General features: G+C 42.1%; 1 protein-coding gene across 1 annotated transcript in view; it reads left to right on the forward strand.

Moving 5' to 3' along the window:
- The window catches only part of EPHA6 (EPH receptor A6), a 973,304-nt gene that overhangs the window by 55,061 nt on the left and 894,170 nt on the right, over window positions 1-24,073 (forward strand). Inside the window, exon 2 of the mRNA XM_090058840.1 lies at window positions 3,381-3,445. Coding sequence (XP_089914966.1) covers window positions 3,381-3,445 — 65 coding nt within the window. The remainder of the gene's footprint in view (window positions 1-3,380; window positions 3,446-24,073) is intronic.

Here is a 24,073-nt window from a genome sequence, read left to right on the forward strand (position 1 = left end):
CACAACAATAGCCCTTCCCCTTGACAGGTGCCTCATCTCTGGTTTCCATCTTATGACAAGAAGTTGGGTGCCCTATACCTTGACCTTTCCCACCAGAAGTCTGTCTCCTTGCCCCAGGAAGTACTCCTTTTAGGAGGGGGGGTTGCTTGTATATTGTGTGTAGAGGGGTGGGGGAGGTGCTTGCAGTGTGTGGGGGGATGGGTGTGTGGGTGTGGTTGAGATGTGGGGGCTGTGGGATCTGGGTGTCTGGGTATGGTAGGGTTTGTATGGTGCATGTGTGGGACCTTGTTGGATGTGTGTGTGGGTATGGTGGGAGATGAGGTGTGTGGCTGAGATGTGGGGTATGTGTGTAGGTATGAGAGGGTGAAGTGTGCATGTGAGGAGGGGGTGTTGGTGGGATGTGGGTATGGTGGGATGTGTGTTTGCGGTGTGGGGGACAGTGTTGGGTATGTGAGGGGTGTGAGTACATGTGTGGAGTATGTGGTTGGGTGTGGGTAGGTTGGGTGTGCATGTGTGGGGGGCTTCCTTCCCAAACCCAGCTTCCCCCCCCCCCCCCGCTTTTTGTGATATGGTTGAGCCCAGCCCATCTTCAGGTGAGAGGAGGGGGAAGGGGATCAGTGCTGCCTGCCTGGCTTGCAGTGCACTGCAAAGGGCAAGGAAGCAGCTGCTGCTGGCAGGCACCAAGAGAACCCCCTAGGAAAGGGAAGGGAGGGTGGGCAGGGAGCTGAGCCTGTTGCCACCACCTCCCTTGGTCTCCATCCCATACATCCCTGTGCTTGCTGCTCCTGCTGCTTCCATGCCACATGCCTGCCTGGTGGGACTGCACCAAGCCCACACTGGCTTCTGCTCCCCCCACTTATCTGTTTTGTGCCCACCTGGTTGGGCTTTGTGAGCAGATGAGCTCCTTCATGGACCCTCCTCTCCATCCACGCACTCCCCTGCCCAGCCATGCACAAGCAGGACCAAAGTGAGTTGCAAGTAGAGCCTACCCCACTTCCCTCAGTGCTTTAGCTTCCCCTTCATACCTGCTGCCTAGAGCACTCCAGCAAGGATAGCAAGGACAGGAGGAGGAGAACCCTGCAGTTCCCTAGGTGGTGACATCAGCAGCAACATCAACCCTGTCCAGAAGCTATGTCTGCTGGCCAAGGCAGGTGCCCTCCAGTGGGGAAGGCAGGAAGTATAACACATGCTGTCCCAGGTGGGAACAGCCCTGTGCAGAGTGCAGCAGAGGTGGCTGCTGGTGGTGCCTGATGCAACAAAATGGTGGGTGCCTGTGGGCCAGATCCAATCAGCTGGCATGCCTGATCTGGCCTATGGGCCTTATTTGGGGTTAAAGAATAATGCCACCTTGGGATCTACAGTTATTTTGTGTTCAACTATAATGTGATATTGTGAAAAAGGCAGATGTGATGCAATGATGTATCAGAAGATGTGTCTAGTAGACATTGGGGAAAGTAATGTTATTGTACAGTGGCCTTCTAAAATCTCATCTAGAATGCTGTATACATTTATGGTTGCCCATGTTGAGGTTAAATTAATTCAACCAGGAACAAGTGCAAAAAAGGGCTGCTTTGATGATCAGAGAAATGGAAAGCTGATCTTGTAAAAGGAAACTAAATGGCTTATTTCAGATTAGCAAACTGAAGGCTCAGAAATGATATGATTGCTCTCTATCAGTAAAACACCAGGGATGGGAAAAGAAATTTAAGCTGAAGGGCAAAGTTAGCACAAGAACAAATGGTTGAAAATGGGTCATGTATGAGTTAGAAATTTATATGTCTTATTATTGGAGGGTAAGGTTGTCAAACAGCCAATACACATAGCAGGTGCAGAAACTGAACTAGTTTTAAAACAAAGCTTGGTCCATTTAAGAAAAATTAAGTGATGTCTGAATGTGTAATGTCAGGGAATTAGACTCAAGAAGTAACTAAAGAGGTTTCTTTGAGTCTTATATTCCTCACTTCATGAAAGTAGCTGTAAAGTTTACTACTTAAATACCTGGTATGTGCTTGAGACAAGGATGATGATAAGCAATACTATAAAAAGGAAGAATGAATGAATGGGGGCTGTTATATCATTTCATGTACAGTACTAAACTGGTTGATTCAAAGTTTTCCATGTCTGGGGCCTTGTCACACATTCACTTGCAACAATTGCAAATCATTGGAAGAGTGACCTATTAAAGATAGTATATATTAAGAGATAACCCTCCCCTGAAAAGGAACAGCTTTGCAACTCATGCGTACACTTAATATGTATTAAACTACTTGAACCTGTGTCTGCTCACATTTTAACTGCACCTTAGTAAGTGTTAAGTTGAATGTGTGACACAACCCTTAGTAAATGTTGACTACGTAAAAAGTGCCATCTTAAGTCCCTTTCCTAACATGCATTTAACTTGAGAAATAGAATTACTGGTGCTAGTCAATAATAAATTTTCAATTTACATCCTAATTAATTTGATTCTTTTTAACATGGGATCACAAGGTCAAACATAAAAGAATCCATTAGAGGGCAGTAGTACATATAGCTACAATCTGGCATATTAAAAGGTATTGCATTTTCTGAATTTTTTTTTGTATACGTAATGAAGAAGAATGCATCAGAGCATTCTGACCTGCATCGTTATAATCACGCTTAATTTTGTTACATCTCAAACAAAACTGAAATGTATTTTGCTAATATTAGTCTATGAAACCTACTTGTCATATTAAGAACATATATGAGAACTCCAAATTTATGTTAATAGTATAGAATCTCAGGAAAGAACGTCTGTGATCACGTATATTACAAATAGATTTTCAAGGGTAGAAGTCAGACTTCTAGTTTCATGTGTTATATACTTATGAAGTCATTTAATAACGTGAGTATATGGCACAAATACTAAATAAAGAACTTTTATGTTTCTTAGCATTTTCCCCCAAGAACATTTAAGTTTAAAATAAGGAAGTTAGTTTGTTTTTCTTTTTTCAGTGTTGGATCTAAATTAACTTCCAGGCAGGAAGGTGGGAAGGGAGGAGGTTGTGTGGAATAGTTCAAGGAGGCAATGTTCAGAACTGTGTTTTCCCTATTCAGGTATGTTTTTTAATTTTGCTGATTTAGGAATCATTAAAAGTGTATTGCCATTTTAATTTAAATCAAAGAAAAGATTAAATATTCATTAAACTAGTGGTGTCCTCTGAGATATTTACTACTTGAAATGTGAATGCAAAAGGCTAGATTCTACTATTTATCCTCCAGCAGTCCCATTGACTTTAGTGGATTTAAGCAGGTGTCATAGAAAATAAAATTAGTCCAGTTAATAAGCTTGATATTTAAATTAACTGTTTTCACATGTCTAAAACAATTGAATAGATAAACCTTTTTATTATTATTTCCAGTTATATTGCTTGATACTACAGCTGCACTTGGAGAGCTTGGATGGAAAACCTATCCTTTAAATGGGGTAAGTCGCAAAGTATTTTTTGTTTTTGTATTCAGCACTCAGATACTTTTAACAGTAGAGTGGATTATTATAGCTAAATGGATAAATATGGCAAAAAAAAGCACTAATGGAAAGATTTTCGTTTACCTAAGTCTGGACCTGATCTAAGATAATACTGAGTGCCAAGAATGGCGAGTAAATGTGTACGTATAGTCACTCAATAGTATTCTCATAGATAAGAGCCCATCAGGATTTGTAATCTAAATCCATAGTTTGAAATTCCTAATTCAGTTGTAAAAAAAAAATTTTCTGTACCAAAATGTTTAAAATGAGGGACAGGTGACAGGAATAAGATTTTCTCTAAATTTAATAGGAAAATAAATTCCACCATTTGTTATAGCCGCATGAAACAGCACTCACATGACTGAAGTGGGCTTTTTGGATTTACATTTTCTGATGGCACACTTTCAGATTCAGAAGGCCCACTGAATACAATGAAAACAGTGAGGGAAATTTTAGAAAATTTTTATTTATGGAAAACATTGGGGTTTTTTTTTCCTTCAGTAATTATACATCAGATGTTTAGTATCTTGGATAATGTTCATTTTACTATACTGTTTATACAGATAAACACAACAGGAAGCACTGGGTACTTCATAAGGCACAAGGTCTTGGAGTATTGCAAGGGGTTAGAATCCATGGTAATGCCACAGGAGAGAAGGAGAATGTTCTCATTGAAGTACAGCTACAAGTACTTCTTCAGTGGCTATATTTCAGAGGTGGTGTTCTCCTTGTCTGATGGCCGGTACACTTAACAGCAAAACCAAGACATTTTTAGTTTGTTGTAATTAATATACAGTATACTGGAGTATTTATTTCTTCTTTATAAGTTGGCTTGTGAGGTATCCTGGGCAGGCTGTAAGTTTAGTTAGCTCTTGCTTTGTGTATCGTTTGTTTTTTTCGTCTATTTGATTATTATCTCTTAATCACTGGCTGTGATGCATGAAATCAGCTGATTTCTAAAATAAGTTTCAAATGTAGGTCAGAAAATATTTCTGCTGTTGAAAACATTTTCTTTCATTCTTGCTTCACATTCTGATAAGGAAATAAAAATTGTCCATCTTCAGCACTTTAACCCATTTTATAAAATGTCTTTAGTATCTGTGTCATTACAAACTTCAAGCAATGTGATATTTCTTAATCTCAGTTGATTTCATATTTATCAATTACATTTTTCAATATTTCCCAGGTCTTTCAATTCTTAGGCATTTTCAGTCTCTTAATAGATATTTCAGTATTTTTGCTTCGCAATTTCACATAGCCTGAATTCTAAAAATTCTGAAACCTCTTTTGGAAATCATGAATAAACCAATTTCTGACACCTATACTGATGACAGATGCATCAGATAAATTTCTTTTGATACCAATCAAATAAATAAATAATTCTTAAATAATTGTTTTATTATCCACATTCTAAGAAGCTTCTGGGTTGTCACTAATTATAGACTGAAAGTACAAGTAGAAAGAAACTAGAGAATTTATGCAGTTGTCAGAAAATTTTGTTCATGTAAATTGTCTTTTTTCCCTCAATTTTATAGTACATTTTAAAATTTTACCAGAGGAATGGACTTTACTCTTTTAGTTTAATAATTGGAAGTGTCTATGTCAGTGAAAAGAATTCAGGTACAAGCAAGCTCTAAATGTTTGTGATTATGCTTATTTTAAAAATGTGACCTCTTTGTTGGAATTTTGAAAAGAATATCAGTAAAAAATGTGATAAATGCTTTGGAAAAAAAGAATTGCTAAATGCTTACAGTTTGAGGAACGCATTTTATGTAGTGTCACATTGATACTTAGTTAAGCTGGAAAGAAGATAGGAATTTAGTAATGAAATTTTCTGATTAATTAAGAGAATTAATTAAAAGACAACATGGAGGAGGACTAAAATACAGTAAGAACTGTAGTAACGGAACTAGAGTAACAGAAATGGTATAAATTTTAATAGTACAATGTGCAAAGTCAGGCATGGTGGATTAACTACAAGAACTTCTGCCTTAAACTAGGAACCCATCAGCTGAAAATGAGCCAGGAAGAGAGATGATGTTGGTTAGCTATGAGCCACCAGCATAGCATAGCTGAGAGAAAAGAGAAAATAATTTTAGGATCTCTCCTTTTCTACTAGAGAGAAAAAAGTATTAATGTGTCAGTTCTAAGCTCAGTTGAGATCTCTGGAATACTATATATGCTTCTGGTCACCTGTTTTCAAGAAAAATGAATTCAAACTGGAACAGATGGAGAGAATACTAAGATGGTCAGGGAAATGGAGAGACTATTGTAGAAGAAGCTAAAAGAGCTTTTCTGAGGTGGGCTATAATAGCATTTCATAAATAATCCAGAAGGATACACATGAGGGATAGGGAGAGACTATTTAAACTTAGGGATACCAGTGTCTCAGGCATACTCTAGTTGTGAATACATATAGTTTAGCAATCCGAAAAAGGTTATTAAGCATGTTGGTTTCCAACAAGAAAGTTCCCAAGCCTTCCAGTTGTAGTGGTAAGAAACCTAACTGGTCTAAAATGGAGCTTGTTAAATCTTAATAAAAAGATTCTTTAATGCTCTGGAGTGTGATTGCAGAGAACCAGTTCTAGCAACTACAAGGTCCCTTCTGGGCTTTTTTACCAGAATATTGAACATTGTTTGAGACAAAGGTTTTTGTGAGTGATATATTTTATTGGACCAAGAGCATGATTGAGATACTTACACAAGCTTTCAAATGTGAAGCATTTTTCATTAGGTCTAAAGAGAGAAGAAAGCACAGCACTGATTTAAAAACAGTGTGTAAGGTTCTGAAATTGGAGAAAGACATTCCCAGCAGTAATAGACAGATAAACAATTTAACAGAAAAAAAGACAGTTTCATTAGTGGAAGAGTAAGACCTTTCAAAACTTAAGAGAGTGATGACCGCCTTCAGCGTGCAGAAAGATTTCTAGCAATCAGATAGATAGATTGTATGCCTGTGAAAGTCTCATAGTTGCTAGTGACTGGTTAGCCTGTGCCTGTCTTGCTTTGAATATTTGTTCACACACTGCCTTGGCACATGCACCTGGTGACAGGCACAGGGAAGCTCCATACAACCTCAGATAGGGACCCTGATCACCCCGGGGAGGACCCCAGAACTTGCCTGCCACAACTTTGAATGCATCTTCAGTGGTGGGGTCTTCCATTGGCAGTCCCTCAAGATTGGTTGTTTCTTCTGATGGATATTCATGGGGCTTTACCTCCCCTACACCCCTGCCATATGCCAGACACCGGTGGGACACCTGATTTTGATGCGAGTTGCTCTCCAGGCATGATGGTCCTTACCCATCGCACGCTTTCAAGTGTTGGGTCTTCTCTAGCCTCCTTCATGGACTACGTGTTTGTTGGATGTTCCTCTGTCCTCCAGGTCTTTCCCACTCAGTGCCAGCTGCTTGTTAGCTTTTGTGAGTGGCCCTTGTGATTAGGCTGTTGCTTGGTCCTCTCGGCATCAGGTTATCAAAAAATTAAAAATAAATCAACAAACAAGGTAAATGGCAAAAGAAGAATATGCACTGGCCAGAAGGCAACGAATGGAAGGACACACAAAAAGGAACACAAGGCTGGTAAAAGAAAAAGAGCTCAGGCCGGACTGCCTTGGTATATTGCCTGCCCTGAAGTCTGTGCTTGGCCGTGTCCTCTAATGCTTCTTCATTCTCTGTCTTGGCTGCGCTTCCTCCATTTCTCTCTGGGTCAACTCTTCTCCCTTGACCCAGTCTTTGAGTGCCCGGTGTAGGGAGCTTTTTCTGTCTCCGGGGTTTCCCCTTGCTCTTCCCTGAATGAGGTTTCCTCCCACACACCACCGGTACTGCCCATGACCAGCGTGGAGGCTTGTTGCAGCTGCTGGTGCCTGAGGTGTCCCTGTCCAATCGGGACTTCCCCCTTCTTGCTGGCACTGCCTGCCACTGGCATGGAAATCCTGCTGCTTCTCCCGCTGTCCTCTGCTCCCAGCTGGTGTCAGCTTTTATCCTAGCTGGCCGGCGATCGTCAGTGACGTCTCCTGCTGGCTTCAGCTGTATATAGGCACAGCTGATGAACTGCGTAGTTTTCTCCTGTCGGCATTGCTTGTCTGGTGTCCTGACTCCTAAAGTGGGTGAGTATCCTCTGATTTCAGGGTTTCTCCTTCAGGTGTCCCCCATGTTTGTACCCCTGGGACACAGCCACTATTCCTCTTCACTTTAGGTTGCCTTCCTTTATGCTTCCCCATAATTCCTTCATGTTGAAAATGCAAAGAAAGAGAAAAAGGGAGGTGAAATCTTCCAGTTATCTTTAGTGTTAGGGATAGCAGCAAGGATTTTCTTCACAGGGCTCTGGCTCCTGTACACCCTGCCCTTACCACACCTATGCAAACACAAGCCCGTGTTCCCTTTCGGCCTCACCCAACAAGTAACTGCGATATGATGACTGATTGTTGACCAGTTATTCTAGACTCTTACTTGCAAGGAGTGACGGATAATAACCCATTCCTTATAGGTTCACAACACCCACTAAGTCTTTATTTCATTACCCAATTAGTTTGTAACCACTGTATTTTTCTATTATAGGCCCTTATTTTCCCCTTGCCTCTGGCTAAGTATCAGCATTCAGTTGATTTGTTTCCCCCCATCCATCAATTAACAAGTTAATCCATGCTCAATCCTGTCCTTATTCCAGGTCTATTCATTAGTAAGCATTCTACATTAATTCATACATATTTACAGCCCATCCACTATAAGGTTTAACACCATTATTTATATTCCATCAATTAACAAATTTCCTTGTGTCTTGTCAAGCATTCTTCTATTGCCTCAACTCGCACAGTGTCCCATTAATACATCCATTGACTCTTTAATTAATCAGTCCCTATACACTTTTATCCCTGGACTGTCTGGTCTGTGAACCAGATTCTCAGCCTTCATTGTAATTAATTTCTTTGTTGTAATTAATTCATGGATTGATTGAAGTCTGTTTGACTCCATTCGTCCTTTAACTCATTGAGAGTAAGACCACTCACTTCAGAGCTTCCCTATCAATTAATCCAGTTCATCATTCTTAGGGAGGACCCTGAGGTTTATTGGACTCGCCAGTGGTGGTAGCTCCTTCACCCCAACTGTGGATCCCCATGCTGCCTCTCTTATAGAGGTACTCATTCTCCCCTTACACTGCTCTGGGTCTGGCTCATGCTTAATGTCCCAGTTCCTTTTGTCAATCCCACACCTCTGCAGAGTGTGCACAAGCTCTGTGTCTCATGCTGACCTTCTCCAGGGATCTATCCTTCTGGCCAGCCCAACTTGACCTTATGGCTGGGCCTCCCTTGGCCAATGGGAGCCAACTCTAGGATCCCACTTGCCTACTTCACCCTGTGCTGGGCATGTATACCAGCAAGTTCACCCTGGGCATCATCTCTTTCCACCACACAATTGGTCCTACATTCCTTGGTAAGTTAGTTTCTGTGTCTGGGCCCAGAGGGGCACTCCAGACCATAACAGGGCCAGGGGTCAGTGCCCTGTTACAATGCCAGAAGGAAAGTTTCACTATTCAGTCTTTGATTTTCAAGGTCCATCCAGCCTATGCATTTTTGTTTTGTTTCCAGGCTTGCCTTTTGAAGGTGTTTTGTATATTTCCCTTGAGCACAAGGATAGTAAGTTCAGAAAAATGCTCTCCTACCCAATGTCTCTTGTCCTTGTAACAGGGTGCCTCCTCATCAGGTCTTCACTGGCTGCCCACTCCTGGGGTAACTGTCCACTTCACTTTCCTGCCACACCTTGATGGAAAAATAATGAGAGTTATTACTAAGGTGGGAGGCTACCCATTACTCACCCTGCTGATAAGGGCCTAATACCTGCTCCAAACTCTCCTTCACAGGTCCCATGCCTTGGACATGTTACTTTGTGTGTGTTACTTCACTGGCCTATGGCTGGAGGAAACTGGGCACACAGTTATAGCTCTTTTCTACAGCCCTGGAGGGCCACTCACATACCATGAGGAGTGGTAGTGGGTCCCACTCACTCCTTTGGCTCTCACCCAGCCTCTTTCATCCTGCCCTCTCTTGCAGGGCCACACTCATCCTACCTGGCCTCACCCAGCTTTGGGTTTAGCTCTCTTCTCCTTGGTCAGCCCTGTCACAGTCTGTTGTATGTCTCCCGCTACCATCACCTGAGCATTGACTGAGCGATTGTATGACCGTAGGTCTATCTCACTTCTAGCCCCTTGCGGGGCCACTATGCCCCCAGTGGGCCTCCTCACTCACCCACACTCAGGGGGTCTCTCTACTCATTGCTCCTCTCACTCAGGGTCTCTCTACTCGTTGCCTCTCTCACTCAGGGTCTCACTTGTGCCCCCAGGCTTTCCCTTGTCACCTGGGCACAGCCCCAGTTCTTTCCTCCAGCCTGAGCTCTGCCTTAGGGCTCCCTCTGCTCATTAGAACACCACTAGGGATGTGGGACTGGAGTTATAAGGCACTCAGATCCACCTTTCACTGGGGGGGCAACTGGCCTGGCACTTTCTGGGGGCTCCCACACCACCCTTCCCTGACAGGGTTATACATCTTACCTAGGACAAGGGGTCACCTCCACCCCATAGCCCCTGCCCTTATCTCCTGACCATGCCAGAGCAGACTCTCAGCCTGATGTTACCTCCTTTCTCCTGCAGCAAACTGCAGCCCAGATTATATCCCGGGGTCCAAAATGGCTGCCCTCATCAGGCACCCAGCAGCTGCCTGTTTTCTGCCCTTAAAGCGAAAGTGCCCTGCCACAGTCCTCTTAATTTTTTTTCTAAGAGAAATTATTCTGATGTATAACTTCAATTTAATTCCACCCAAATAATTACTATCAAAGTATTTGGTGTTCTGGATCAGATAGACCTCATTTTGGGAAAGGTATGTGCAGGATCCGTGGATTCTGATGGTTCATTGTGTCTGGTGGTGATTGTCTTTGCAGTGGAGAATTGTTGCATCAATCTGTAAGACCAAGCTATATCCCATTTGATGTCTGTTGAACAATGGGGAGTTTCCTTCTGTTGAGTTGGTTAAGGTTAGGGGTTTGTTCAAAAGCCAGGATAGGAGGGGCTGGTAATATTTGTTGAGTGTCTTTTCTAAGTATAGGTTGTAATGGTTTGATGGTTCTTCTGATTGGTTCAAGTGTGGGGCGGTAGGTGACCACCATGGGTGTGTAGTCACAGGAAGGTGTCTTTTTATATTGTAACAGGTTTCTGCTGGGTATTTGAGTGACTCTTTCAAAGATATGTTTTATTTCCCTACTGGAGTATCCTTGTTGTATAAAAACACATCTCAGATTGGCAAGGTGGGTGTTGCAAACCTTCTCCCCCACAGAAAACATGCAGTGGTATCTGAGGGTTTGACTGTAGCTTGCACCTTTCTGTGTGCTTGGGATGATTGCTGGCTTTGCGCACATAAGTATGATAATCCATGAGTGTTTTGTGTATTTTAGTTTATAACATGCCATCCCAAGCGTGAATCATGGTATCTAGAAAGTTGATTTTAGTGTAAGAGTATTCTCTAGAACATTTGCTTGAGGAGTGATAATTGTTAAGCAGGTGGTAGAAGTTGGTTAGGAAGTCCATTTTTCAGTCCAGATGATGAAGATGCTATCTATGCAATGCAGGTAGAATGTGGGTTTTCTAAAAATTCTTCCCCCAGATGACTCCTGGAGAGCTTGGCATATTTTGGACTGATGTTAGTGTAAAGTCAATGGTTGAAAGTATAGCCACTTTAGGAAGGTGGTTGATATTTTGGATTTTGTTGTTGAAGTCTGTTGTGTCTGGCAGAAAACATGCCATTTGAGTGAGAAATAGGTTCTATTAATGTGTTGATAGCTTTTCACTGAGGGTTACTAAAGTTGGATATGTTGGGTCTACACAGGTCACTTTTTTTTTTTTTTTTTTTGTAAATTTATGCAAGCATAAAGAAAGTTCCTTAGGATAGAGAGTGCAGGATTAGTGGAAGTAGTTCCTGAAGTTGTTATAGAAATGATTTGAATATGTTTCCCAGTTCCCATACTTGTGGTATCCACTGGGCTGTGTGAAACAGCATTGTTTTGTTTTGACTTCCATTTCAATGGGATAGTGTTTAGTTTCAAATTTCATTTTGAAGCACTGTTCCATTTTGTTTCATCAAAACTGTTTTGCTGTTTCAACATTTCCCCCATAGGCTATAATGAGGAAGCACAAAACTGCCTATATCTTTGTCATTTGGGGGAAGATTTGGATGAAAACAGCAGGGATGGTAGCCCCTTCTGGGGACATGAAGCCTGCCAAGTTTCCAGGAGATAGGTGGAGGGATTTCTGGGAAACTGCATTTCAAGCTGATGACAAAACTCATGGGGGGAGGGGTGTATGTGTGTATGAAGGTGCACCCTCACTGGTGTTGGGGTCTCTATATGACATGGTAGTGTGTCCCAATGAGGCCTGCTTCTCCCCTATGGCCTCAGTCTGGTTCACATCTTTAATTAACAACAGGTAAGCACTGCAGCACAGTAGAACTAGCATCTCAGGCAGGCTAACTGTGACAGAGCTTTTCTTTCCTTTTTTGCAGGAGCTTCTTCTACAGCAGCTGCCATAGAACTCTCCCTGCCAGCCCCAACCCTGGGACTTAGATGTGCACAGGGCCTCGCGTCCTTCCCGTCAGCTGACAGGGGACAGGTGCTAGGGGTGTTTGTCTAAGGACATAGCACTGGGAGACAAGTTTCTTTGGGTCAATCTAAGCTGGTATCTTTTAGTAGACAAACTGAATAGTTAGAGACATATATCTTGGCAAGCTTTTGGGTTGAAAAAACCTTCATTGGGCTGAGGAAGCACCTGCATTTTGTGTGTGTGCACTGTTCCTGGATGGAAGGAATAGTAAAGAAACCAGAGGCTGGCATGCAATGCACATAAGAAAGCCAGTCAGTGAAAATGGAAATGAAGGCATCAGGGGACAGGCTGGGGTAGGGGGGAAAGGGGAATGTAGCAGCGCAGATTAAAGTGGCAAGGTACCTGACATGGATCAAAGTGAGCAGGAGGGCGCAAAAGCCCCCATGGCTCACCAAAAGCATCCAAGAATGTCTCCTAGCTAAAAGAGAAGTGTACACCCAATGGAAAGGAGAGGCCATCACCAGGGAGGACTAGACTGTGGTTGCTTGGAAATGCAGAGGGGCAGTCAGGAAGGCCAAGGTGGAGATGGAACTGGGACTAGCTACCGGGATCAAAGACAACAGGAAGTACTTTTTTAAATACATAGGGGGCAAAAAGAAGGTACCGGGCCCCAGCAAGACGCGCTAGGAAATTTGGATGTCACACCAGACGATAAAGCTAACCTATTTAATGACTTCTTTGCCTCCATTTTCTTGAGCAGGAACTGGATCAGCCCCCACACCGGACCCCCCTCGGGTCCCAGAGGAGGCTCACCTAGGCCAAGGGTCAGTGAGGATCTAGTCAGGGAACTTCTGGAGAGACTGAATGTATTTAAATTAGCTGGTCCAGACGATCTCCACCCCAGGGTGCTGAGGGAATTAGCTGAGGTCATTGCAAGACCCCTGGCACAGCTTTACAAGCACTCATGGTGCTCTGGTGTGGTGCCAGAGGACTGGAAGAGGGCCAGTGTAGTTCCCATCTTCAAAAAAGGGAGGAAGGAGGACATGGGGAACTAAAGGCCAGTTACTTTTACCTCGATCCTGTGTAAGCTTTTTGAGAGAATTATCCTGGCACATGTCCTCAAGGGTCCAGCAGGGGAGATTATGCTTAGGGGCAACCAACACGGGTTCATTAGAGACAGGTCCTGTCAGATTTGACACTAAGATATGGGGGGATGTGGGTACACTAGAAGGAAGGAATAGGCTACAATCAGACCTAGACAGGTTACAGGGGTGGGCAGATAAGACTAGGATGGAATTCAACACTGACAAGTGCAAGGTGGTGCACCTGGGGAGGAAGAACCAGCACCGTACCTACAGGCTGTGGAACTCCCTTCTCATCACTGCAGAGGCAGAAAAGGATCTTGGAGTCATCATTGATGCCAAGATGAACATGGGCCGGCAGTGTGGGGATGCAGTCAGGAAGGCCAACCGCACCTTGTCATGCATCCACAGATGCATCTCAAGCAGATCCAAGGAGGTAATACTCTCCCTCTATGCGGCACAAGTCAGGCCGCAGCTGGAGTACTGCATCCAGTTCTGGGCGCCACACTTCAAGAGGGATGTGGACAACATGAAGAAGGTCCAGACGAAGGCCACTCACATAATCAGGGGGCAGCAGGGCAGGTCCTACGAGGAGAGGCTATGGGACCTGAACCTGTTCAGCCTCCACAAGAAAAGGCTGAGGAGGGAATCTAGTGGCCTGTTACAGACTAGTCAGAGGGGACCAGCAGGCATTGGGGGAGTCCGTGTTCCCCCGAGTGCTACCAGGAGTGACTAGAAATAACGGTCACAAGCTGGCAGAGGGTAAATTCAGATTAGACATCAGGAGGCGCTACTTCACTGTCAGGGCGGCTAGGATCTGGAACCAACTTCCAAGTGAAGTGATGCTGGCTCCTACCTTGGGGTTCTTTAAGACAAGGCTAGCCAATCACCTTGCTGGGGTCATTTGACCCCAGTACTCTTTCCTGCCATGGCAGGCGGTCGGACTTGATGATCTGCTCAGGTCCCTTCCGACCCTACTATGAAACTATGATTTGGGTCAAACCCATTTATGAAACTTGTGTCCCAGATCCCTTCCTGGTTCAAGTTTAACTACAAGTCCATCCCCTCCCCTCTCCCAGCATCCCAGGGTGCTTTGCAACCTCAGGCTATGCTGTCTGCTGCAGTACCTTACCATGCCTTGCCTCTGTCCTTAGCCTACTTCCTGCCTGCTCCTTAGCCTGCATCCTGGCTTCCCCATAAGGACTGAGGGGCTGGGGGAGGAGGGTGGGAGTGCAGGGGAATAGACCCCAGATGCCCTCTGGCCAAGGTCTATACAGCACATGGGGTGAGAAAAAGCCTCTATGTGGTGGGGGATTTTTGACCCTCTGCATCCTTCTTCCCTCCCTCTCCATTCCAAGCTGCTGATTTGCTTCAGCAGTTGCCACAAGAAGCAGGGAGAAGAAGTAGTCCTCCCAGCCAGGTGCCTAGCCATGCATGCCAGAATGGAGGCACTGAGGAGCCCCCACCTTGGGAGGGGCTTCCCCTCCTTCCCCAACCCCCGCCTCACCCCACCCCAGCCAAGGGTCTCCCAGCTGAGGGCAGCCCTAGGGAGCTGAGGGACATTATTCCCCTCCTGAAACCCAGGGCTGCTTCCCTTAGCCCCTGTGAGTCTCAGGAAACCTCAAGGAGCAGAGGAAAATTCTGCTTCTTCACAGCTGGTTTTGCTTCACTGCTGCAAGTCTTGAGGCAAAACTAGTTGCAGGGGAGTGGAAGAATTTCCCTCCACTCCCTGAGGCTTCCCTGGGCTGTCCTGGAGACTGGAAGAAGCTAAGGCATGCAGCCCTGGGGTTTGGGAGGGAAGCGAATTACCTTCAGCTCCCTAGGGCTGGGGGACCCTGGGCTGTGGTGTGGGGAAGCCCCCAAGCTGGAGGACTCCTTTTCCCTCCTGTGGCAGCAGTGAAGCAATCAGCAGCTGGGAGGGAGGGAATTCCTGCCTGGCCTGGGGAAGCCTCCTAAGTAGGAGGCTCCCCCAAGGTGGGTCAGCACCCAGACAAGGGGCTTCTTTACCCCTTGTGAAGGGACAGCAGGAGGTTGGGGCATGTACTAGGGAGCCAACTGGGGACACCTGGCTGTGCTGGCAATGGCCAGCAGGCTGGGAGATGTGCTCTAGCATTCCTGGCCTATTGGCCTGAGTCAGTGCAGGCCTTCTCCTGCCTTTCCCAATTGAAAACTGAATGTTAGTTCAGTTGGTTATTGGTTCAACCTACACAGCTTAGAGGAAACTGCCTAGATTGAATAGATTCTGCCTTGGGCTTTTTGACTGTCTGTACTTAGCCTAAATGTTGTTTGAATCAATAACAGGTTAAAGAATAACCAAAGACAGTTGTGTTTTTAAATAGTAACAAGTACTTTAAGATTCACTGACTAGAATACTCAGTTTCTTTTCTTCTTTTGAACCTATCTCTTATTACTGGCAACCTCCCCATAAGACATTTTAAAATTTTAATTAGCATGTTTGATCACAGATGATAAAAAGATATCTCTGTTAAATTAGAGAGAGTGCTGGTTTGACTAGCTTATGAATTGCTTGTTGCAGTACAGGGTTTTCAGCTGAATTATAGGGTTTTCCTTTGCATTCCAATGCACAGAAGACAATGCTGTTCTCTTGACCTCAGCCTCCCACTCATTTTTGAAGATTTAGAATAGAGCACTAGTAAGCTTTGAGCAGTGACAGGAACCTCCGGAGGTACCTATCCAAGGAACTAAAAATATAATACTGTAATTTTTTCTGGATGACATTTGTATGCAGTCCTATTTCTTAGCTACAAGGATGAATCAGACATAGGTGAGACATCTATTCTTCAGTAATATAACGTGTGATTTTTAACTTCCATTCTTTTCTCAGTTGTTTGCATACCCTCTCCATAGCTTAAAAATGAAATCTGTTTTCCTGGGTGAATTTGTTTTTATCTGCTTGTCAGATTTCTTCCCTGTTTTGAACAGAAAATAAATTAAGGTCTTTAGCCTGCAACTGCTCATACCAAGCAATTAGTACCATTCAGGTCAGTGTAATAGTCACCGCTGATTGGAGCCCATTTTAGCAGGGCAGTGATAGGCCTTCAATGTTTGCTGGTATAGAAATACATCTGGTATTTGTAGGATCAAATATGCTTTCTAAAAATAAATACATGAAATAAATCCAATTTATTTACCAGCTCTCACAGAGAGGAGATGGGCAAACAATCTGTTCTATAGTCTTCCCTTTCACACCTCACTGACAGTCCCCTGTAGTTCGCAGAGTTTATGTTAAACATCACTTCATCATTGCATCTATTTCTCACAGTAGTAGTAATGATTTGTGCATTGACCTCTAGCTGTGCCATGGTTGAGGAGTATATCCCTCTGATAGTTAGTTGGTGGCTATAGGTGCTTGGATTCTGACATTTACCTTCTGGCTCTTGAGAGGGCTAAATCTCTCGTCACTGCTGGTAGTCTGCCTTAACAATTATAGGTCACAGGGGAGTGAGTCTTCCTGACTAAGAAAGAGCAGGTTTCATCAGTAGTTATGTAGGGTTTGGGAAGGAAAGGAAAAGGGGCTTCTTTACAGTACCAGTTCTTAATTTGTTTTAGTCAAGTATGTTTGGGAAGAGAGGAGCTGGCTACCAAGCAGCAGCTTTATTATTAGAGATATTACCTTGACAATACTGATATATTAGTACTGAGGGCTATTTGTGCTTGGTGTTGTACATAAACATGGTAGCAAATGGCAATCTGTATTTCAGAAGAACTTAGCCTATGTAGGAAAGACAAGTGTGCTGGGGACTGGATCCAGTAAGTGAAGCAAGATGAAGCATGTACTTGCTCTGTTTAGTACGTACTTGCTCTGTTTAGTAAAGATGGTGAAAACTGTTATGTAACCCAAGTAGAGTGCAGGTTTGATGGTGCAGTTTTCTAAACATTCCTCCCCAAGGTGGCTTATGAACAGTTTGGGTCCTGACAAATAGAATGGCAAAGAGGGAAGAGTATTCTCTAAAAGAGAACTGAGTTAAAGATTGTAATGTCTAGGACAGTGAGCCCAACAATCCTCCTTCTCCAGCCCAAAGCAATCATATGAGAATGGTGGAGGATGGTAGAGAGACTTAAGCTATGGAGAAGTGGAGGGAAGCACGAAAATACCGGGTGGAAAGCAGGAAAAAAAATAGTGACCTTCACTTTGTTAGTTATTACCAGTGGCTATCGAATAGGCTGCAGTTATAAGTCAACTCATCTAAGATATCCAGTGTATCCCTTCTCATCTTCAAGTATCCAAGACAACTCACTACTGCTTCCTGGTTAATCAATAGAGCTCAGTTGCCTGCTGTTTCAACCAAGGATCTGTTACAACCTGTTCATAATTTCAAGGTGGTCTTCACAAGGAAAAGGACAGAGTTTTTATACTGGTGATGAGCACTGAAATTTTTGCTACCAAGAGACTTGTACAAAATTTTCAGCGCATCAGCGAAGCCATGTTTACTGTATTCAGGTATCTGTCTCAAGTATCTCATTATAAGGGACAGCATATTCAATAGAAACATTGGAGCTTATTTAACTAGAGTAACTGCAGTTTTTGTAAAGGCTTCCTTGTCAATTAGTAATCCTCTTACAAAATTAACCACACAAATAATTACCCCTATTTTTTAAATGCTTCATGATCTTTGCCAGGAAAGATTTTGACTATCTTCAGATGTCTGATTAAAACTTTTCAGAAAGTTTTGGTTAGTTTCCTTGGCACTGACAGTAAACTTAGTTGGGTTTTTTGTTTGTTTTCTTTTTGGCTTGGTATTTGTTTTGTTTTCCCCACCTGACAGATTATTTGCCCTTTTCTTTGTCATAGTTGATTTGCAGTGTGTTTTAGTCAGTACTGGACTATTAGCTACTTCTAATTCAATTAGAAAATATTGTTAGGCTTTCTGGTTTTTTGCTCTTGAATGATTTAAATGTTCTATTTTTAAAACTGATAGTTTTGAATTTTATTAGCGAAATATATCTTAGCCAGTTATAGGATGTTCTAAGACCAGACTTTCTTATGTTTGCTGTAACCTTTTTTTTAAAAATCAGGTTACATATGTTACAGAATTATCTGCATTTATTTTAAAGTCATATAAAAACTAAATGTTTTTGTGGGGAGATAACTCACTTCCAGACTCCAATAATAAACCATGTATTTACCCAGAATAAATAATGCACTGATGAAGTAAAGATTTGGAAATGCAGGGAATACTAGAAAAAAATGACTCAGTGAAATAAGGTAAGTAACTGACAGAAGAAGTCAGTCAATTTTTCCTGTGAAGCAATAATACAAAAGTTACCAGATACAATATTATATATGGCTTATATGCATGACAATGCAAAAGAATATATATAGCTTGAGACAGATATGGTATTATGACAAGAATTTGAAAAAAATTACAAAAGGAGGAACAAGATAAGAGAAAAATAAGAAACGAACAAATATTGGAGATGTAGGAATAAAATGCAGAATGGGTAGAAATCAATAATATGTAGATAAAGAGAGCTAAGTGTCAGGACTGTAGCCTTACCCCAACCACTTTGGTTTTCCTAGAGCAATATCTATCTAGGCTTTCCACCCCACATCGCAACTACCAGTGTGTAGACAGGGCCTAACTAAGCCTATGTAATGTGAAACTGCCCCTGCCCTGGTACCCAGTTGGCTACCTATCACTTCCCCTTTTTAAAGGGCAGGCACTGGAAGTGGGTCAGAAAATTTAAGGATTCTTGATTGTGTTTATATGAGTTGCTTTCTCTTGAACTTGACTCTGGCTCTATGGTCCTGGTTCTGGAGCTATGGCTCTGTAATCTAGCCACTCTGATCGACCTCCAGGCCTAGCTGCTTGTTTCCTGATGGCTTTCACCTTCTTTGAAGAAGGCTTGGTGTGGACCTGACTATCATGTTTGCTTTGATTGGTGACTTGTGGCTTCTTCCTGGTCCTTGGTTTGTAACTTCATTTAGGATTCCTGCTTCTGTCCAGCATGCTCCTGATCCTTTACTTGTGATTCTAGTTCAGTGACTGCTCATATCCTGGTCCCTGAAGATCTGGCAGAGATTTGTGAGAGATGTGTAGAGTAACTCTTAAAATATGAATCCTGAAAACCTAAACCTTCTTTACATTATCTGCTACTAGAGATAAAATGCCTTGGCTGTTCTCTGTGAGCCAAAAGGTGTACATCTCAGCTGTGTCTTTTGAATCACAGAGGTACATCTTGTATACGAAAGGCCAGCTTCTGCTGCTTCCCACCCTTAGGTCTGACTGCCCACATCAACCCAAGGCAGTACACTAAAGCTACTCCATATACTAAGAACGTGAGAGACAGCTGTAATGACATCCCATATGCATGTGCTATAAATATATTCAGTATGATAGTAAATGCAGTTTTCAGTGGGGAAAAATATCCAGAAAATGCAGGGAATTAAATATAACAAAAAGAGGGATGGTTGCCTTTTTGGCAGCTAAATGTAGAAGAGAACTGAAGAATGAAACATGGAAATTCTGGCATAGCAGTTTTTGATGTTCCATTTAATGTGTGTTGGCCATGAACTGCAAGTCTTGCATTCGTATATTTCCCGTGTGCATGAATACAGTTTTGTATTTGTAAGTGCAGATAAAACTTTAAACAATGTTTATTTAAAAAACAAATATGTTTTGAGTCCGGTCCCACAGCATAAATTATAATGTTGTCAATATGATACTCTTTTTAGATCAGATGATTTACTTATAAATATACTAGTAACCTGTTAATCCAAGGAAGTATTAATCTGACCTCCCTCAGAGACTATTATGAGTTGCTCATTTTTATTGAGTTCAGCAACATGTTTTACTAATACTTATCTTTTAGAAAAGCATCTAGTCCTTGCACAAAGATACTAGAGGAATGAACAGGTTGTAAAATTACACTGGCTTGGATATGGAAAGAAATTAATCTCACAGCAGTATGCAGCAAGCCAATCCAGTCTAAAGGTTTGATTTGTCTAGTCTTACCCCGCAGTAAGTGAACATAAATCTATAGTATGGAAATGTGGCAAATTACTGTGGGGGGGGGGGTTTCTCTCTCATGGTTGGTAGACATTACACTAGATTCAACTAACCACAGTAAGCCTCTCACCCCCTCTCCCTCTCCACTTGATACAACTGTTTCATCTATCCACATCCAACCATGTGAAGAATCTACCTCTTTCTATGGTAGAATGATCCAATAACGGAGTACAGCACTCCTAAGAATTTGTGCCTTAATTCTAACTGCAATTTTTCTGGCTACAACAAGCATCATAAACCCATGTTTTGCTTTTCTCTTTTAAATTAATGAGCTTCTTGCTATTTGACATTTTCTCCCCATAAAGATACTTGCACACTGTAATCACATTCCTTCTCAATCTTTCTCTAATACGCTAAACAGAATGACCTCAGAGTTTCTCACTGTAAGGAATTTTATCCAAGCTTAATATCGGGTGGGTGGGGGGTTGTTTCTTCTTTCCATCTTTTTTTGAAAATATGAATATCTGAACTGTAAACTGAATCTGTCATTTTCAAAGTCATGTACAGAATTAAAATGAGTTTGTTCCTACTTACTGTTACCCTGTTCATACATACAAGGTTTGCTTTAAGCACGTTGTGCCACAGCATCACTTTAGAAGCTCATGTTCAATTGCTTATACATTATAACTCCTAAAAACTTTGCTGTCATTTTTTTCTTTCTCATCATGTAGCTATAGCCTCTATTCCTGTTCCTAAATAAATAACCTTGCATCTCACTGTATTAAAACTGATTTTGTTTGGAATTATCTATCTTAACAAATGATCTATATTATTTTCCATGATTTACCAGCTATATTCTGAAGCACTAGATACTGTGAATACAGAGGCTGAAAAAAATTGGGAATATAATAATTCGTGAAATATAACTTTAGTGTTTAAATCCTGTTTGGAGTTTATTAGTGGCCACAGTTTCAAATTATCACTTACTCTTTCTGAAAACATTAACAACAGATATCTAAACTCTAGATGCCTAAATTCTATAAGTAAGTGTCTGTCTAAATAACAGGAGTCTTTTAAGAGTACAATACGTCCTAATACTACAATGCTGTGTCTGCATTGAGAAGCATTGAGAAGTAATTATACACAAGTTTAACCCCTGCCCTTTTGGCCTGAGGCAACATATAATTAATATGTGCAAAAGATTTAACTATATATGCTGCCTAAAAAGATACACTGAGTTTGTATTTTTCTAGATAGCTGTAATGGTTGTATTATGCAGTCATTAGAAAATCTGTTACTGAAGTTTTCATTCAAAAGGGTTAAAAGTCAAGTAAATAATGTTTGGGGGAAGATTCTATAGATTAACCAATAGGTGATTATGTACTGATGGGCATTTCCAAATTACTTTCCTTAGTAATGTAGGTTGAATATGCTACTATATATGAGAGCCACAGAGTAATGACAAAGAACGATGGCTTTGTTACAAATTACATTGTAACAAAGCAACATTCTAGTCTCAAAGATGATTTTGTTCTTTGAAGCAAAAAGAGAAGGTTTTAGTGACAATTTTATGGAATGGCACAAAATATATTGCTATACCGCTCGTATTTTGTCTTTTGAATCCTCTATCAGCGTGCCCCATATTGATTTCAAGCTGAGTAGTCTGATAGCTTAAGTCATCTCTTGCCCCATTTGAATACTGGCATAAAATTAGCACACTTTGCATCATGGAATTGTAGGAAAAATCAAGATTTATTAATATTAGCCAGCCAGATATCTTCTTGGCCAATTGTAAAGACTGGCTTTAAATTGTCCAAGGTTGCAATTTTAGAAATAGTCATCTCTAGTAGAAGCTATTTAACATCCTCCTTAGTTACAGTTGAATATATATAATATATAAAATGATTTTAATATATAAAATCAAACTAAAAAATCCTCACCTGATATCTGCTCATGAATGAGATGTGGACTGTGATTGCCAGAGCTACTGCAGAGAATGAGATCCTGTAAAAAAAAATAATTTTTTTTTAACTTTCTACTCAGGTGTGCTCAAGCCAAGAATTGTTGGGTTGAAATAAAGTAGGAGGAAATTTGTTTACATTGTGTTGCAGGGAAGAGATTATGTACTTGTTCTAGACTAATAGTATCCAACCTTTTGACCCCATTGGCTGCATAGGTGGTGAGAGCTTGATCTGGATGCACAGGAGAGGGGAGGGTGGAGGAGAGAGGAAAGCAGCCCATCCCAGACTGCGTGAAGGAGGGATGGAGGTACAGACTGGCTCTGATGTGGACATGATCAGATGTGTGGTGGGGGAGTAGGACAGAGTGGGCCTGAGCCAGACATGCGGTGCATCTTGGGCTGATCTGGATATACAGGGTAGGTAAGGGGAGGGCAGGACAGCCCCAATTCAGATGCACAGAGGAAGAGTCCCAGGGTGGCTCCAATCCGTGCAGCAGGGGCCAGCCTAGCAACAATCAGCCATGTGTTGGGGGTTGGGTGGGACAGAGTGGCCCCCACCTAACTTTGCATGGGTGTGGGGGGGGGAAGCTGAGTCCAGTCTGAACATATGGGGGATGGGGCTGATCCCTCTTCACTGCAATGACCCTGATGAGGCTGGATCTGGCCGCATGGAGCTTTACTGCTCCCTGCTGACAAGTTTTGTGGCCCTGTGGCAATGGTGGTGGAAAACACCATAAAAAATAAACAGCTTTCTGAAAATGTTGCAAAGTTAAATTTTGATATACAGTTAATGCTATTGCAGCATTGGTGAAGCCTGAATTATTATTCAACAGCAAGCAAAATGGTATCGTACACTATTTACAAAATGGTATCATAGCCCCTAGGGACTTGCAGACATATAGAGACAAAAGACAAAATTAAAAATGATTTGGAATTCTGTGAGCTGACAGATGTAGAAAAAATGTATTTGTATATCATGCATGCCTTTTCCCCCAAAAAATATCCATCCAAAACTGGGATGCATGTCCTAGTTTTGAATGGATAATTTCCATCCAGCCTGATTTTTTTCCATGCTGAAATCAAGCAAAAAACCCACTAAGTTGGTGCTAAGTATTACCTCCACCACCAGGTCAGTTACAATTGAACTCCCTGGCTGCAAGGAGCCAGAGCAGAGTCCTGTCATCAGTTAGCCTTGCTTCAGGGCTAACAGCTATTGGTTTAATTCTCTCACAGTTGCTGCTAAATTGGTAGTAGCTGTATTAGCTAAGTGGCAAAAGAAAGAGAAGTAATACTGACAGGACTATACACGTTCAATGGGGCTGAAGGGTTCACTCCTGGCTAAGCTGGGGCTGTGGCAGAAGAGACTCTGAAAAAATCTTTTTCTTCATTCTGTCTTCTGAGAACAAGGTGCATGTTAATTTAGAGCCATGTCATGAACAGATAAATATGTTATACTGTGTTTCTTTTGAGGAAAGTCTAGGTGCAAAAAGAGATGGATCTTGGAAGAGGAAGGTGTGCAATGATGCACTTGAACCTGCCCCCCACCTTTGATTCCTGTTCTACTTAAACTTTAAAACCAGCTGCTTGAGAATGGAAGCAGCATTTCTGTTCAGATAGTGCTGAGGGATTCAACTACTTCATGGCTCCTTATAAAGTGCCTGATCCCTACTAATCTGTTTTCACTCAGTAGATGTTAATGGCCCCCTTTCCTTTTTATGGTCTTAATGTTTCATTAATCAAGTTATCCTTTCTTCTGTACTTTTGCTGTCTATCAGCCATTCCTGGTAATGTGTCTCATATATTTCATAGCCCTGCAGAGTTTTTAGTAATAGCTAACACCTTGATTTGGGTGTGGTAATATTAAACTCTGGTGAACATTAATTCAGATGTGGAAATGATTGATACTGTGGCATTAGATTCATTGTCAAGATGCTCACGAAGGCTAGGTTTTGTTTTATGAAACTGAATAATAGATGTACATTTAACTATA

The sequence above is a fragment of the Crocodylus siamensis genome, chromosome 1 (genome assembly GCF_052110815.1).
Source record: "Crocodylus siamensis isolate JL-2025a chromosome 1, ASM5211081v1, whole genome shotgun sequence".
Lineage (NCBI taxonomy): Eukaryota > Metazoa > Chordata > Crocodylia > Crocodylidae > Crocodylus > Crocodylus siamensis.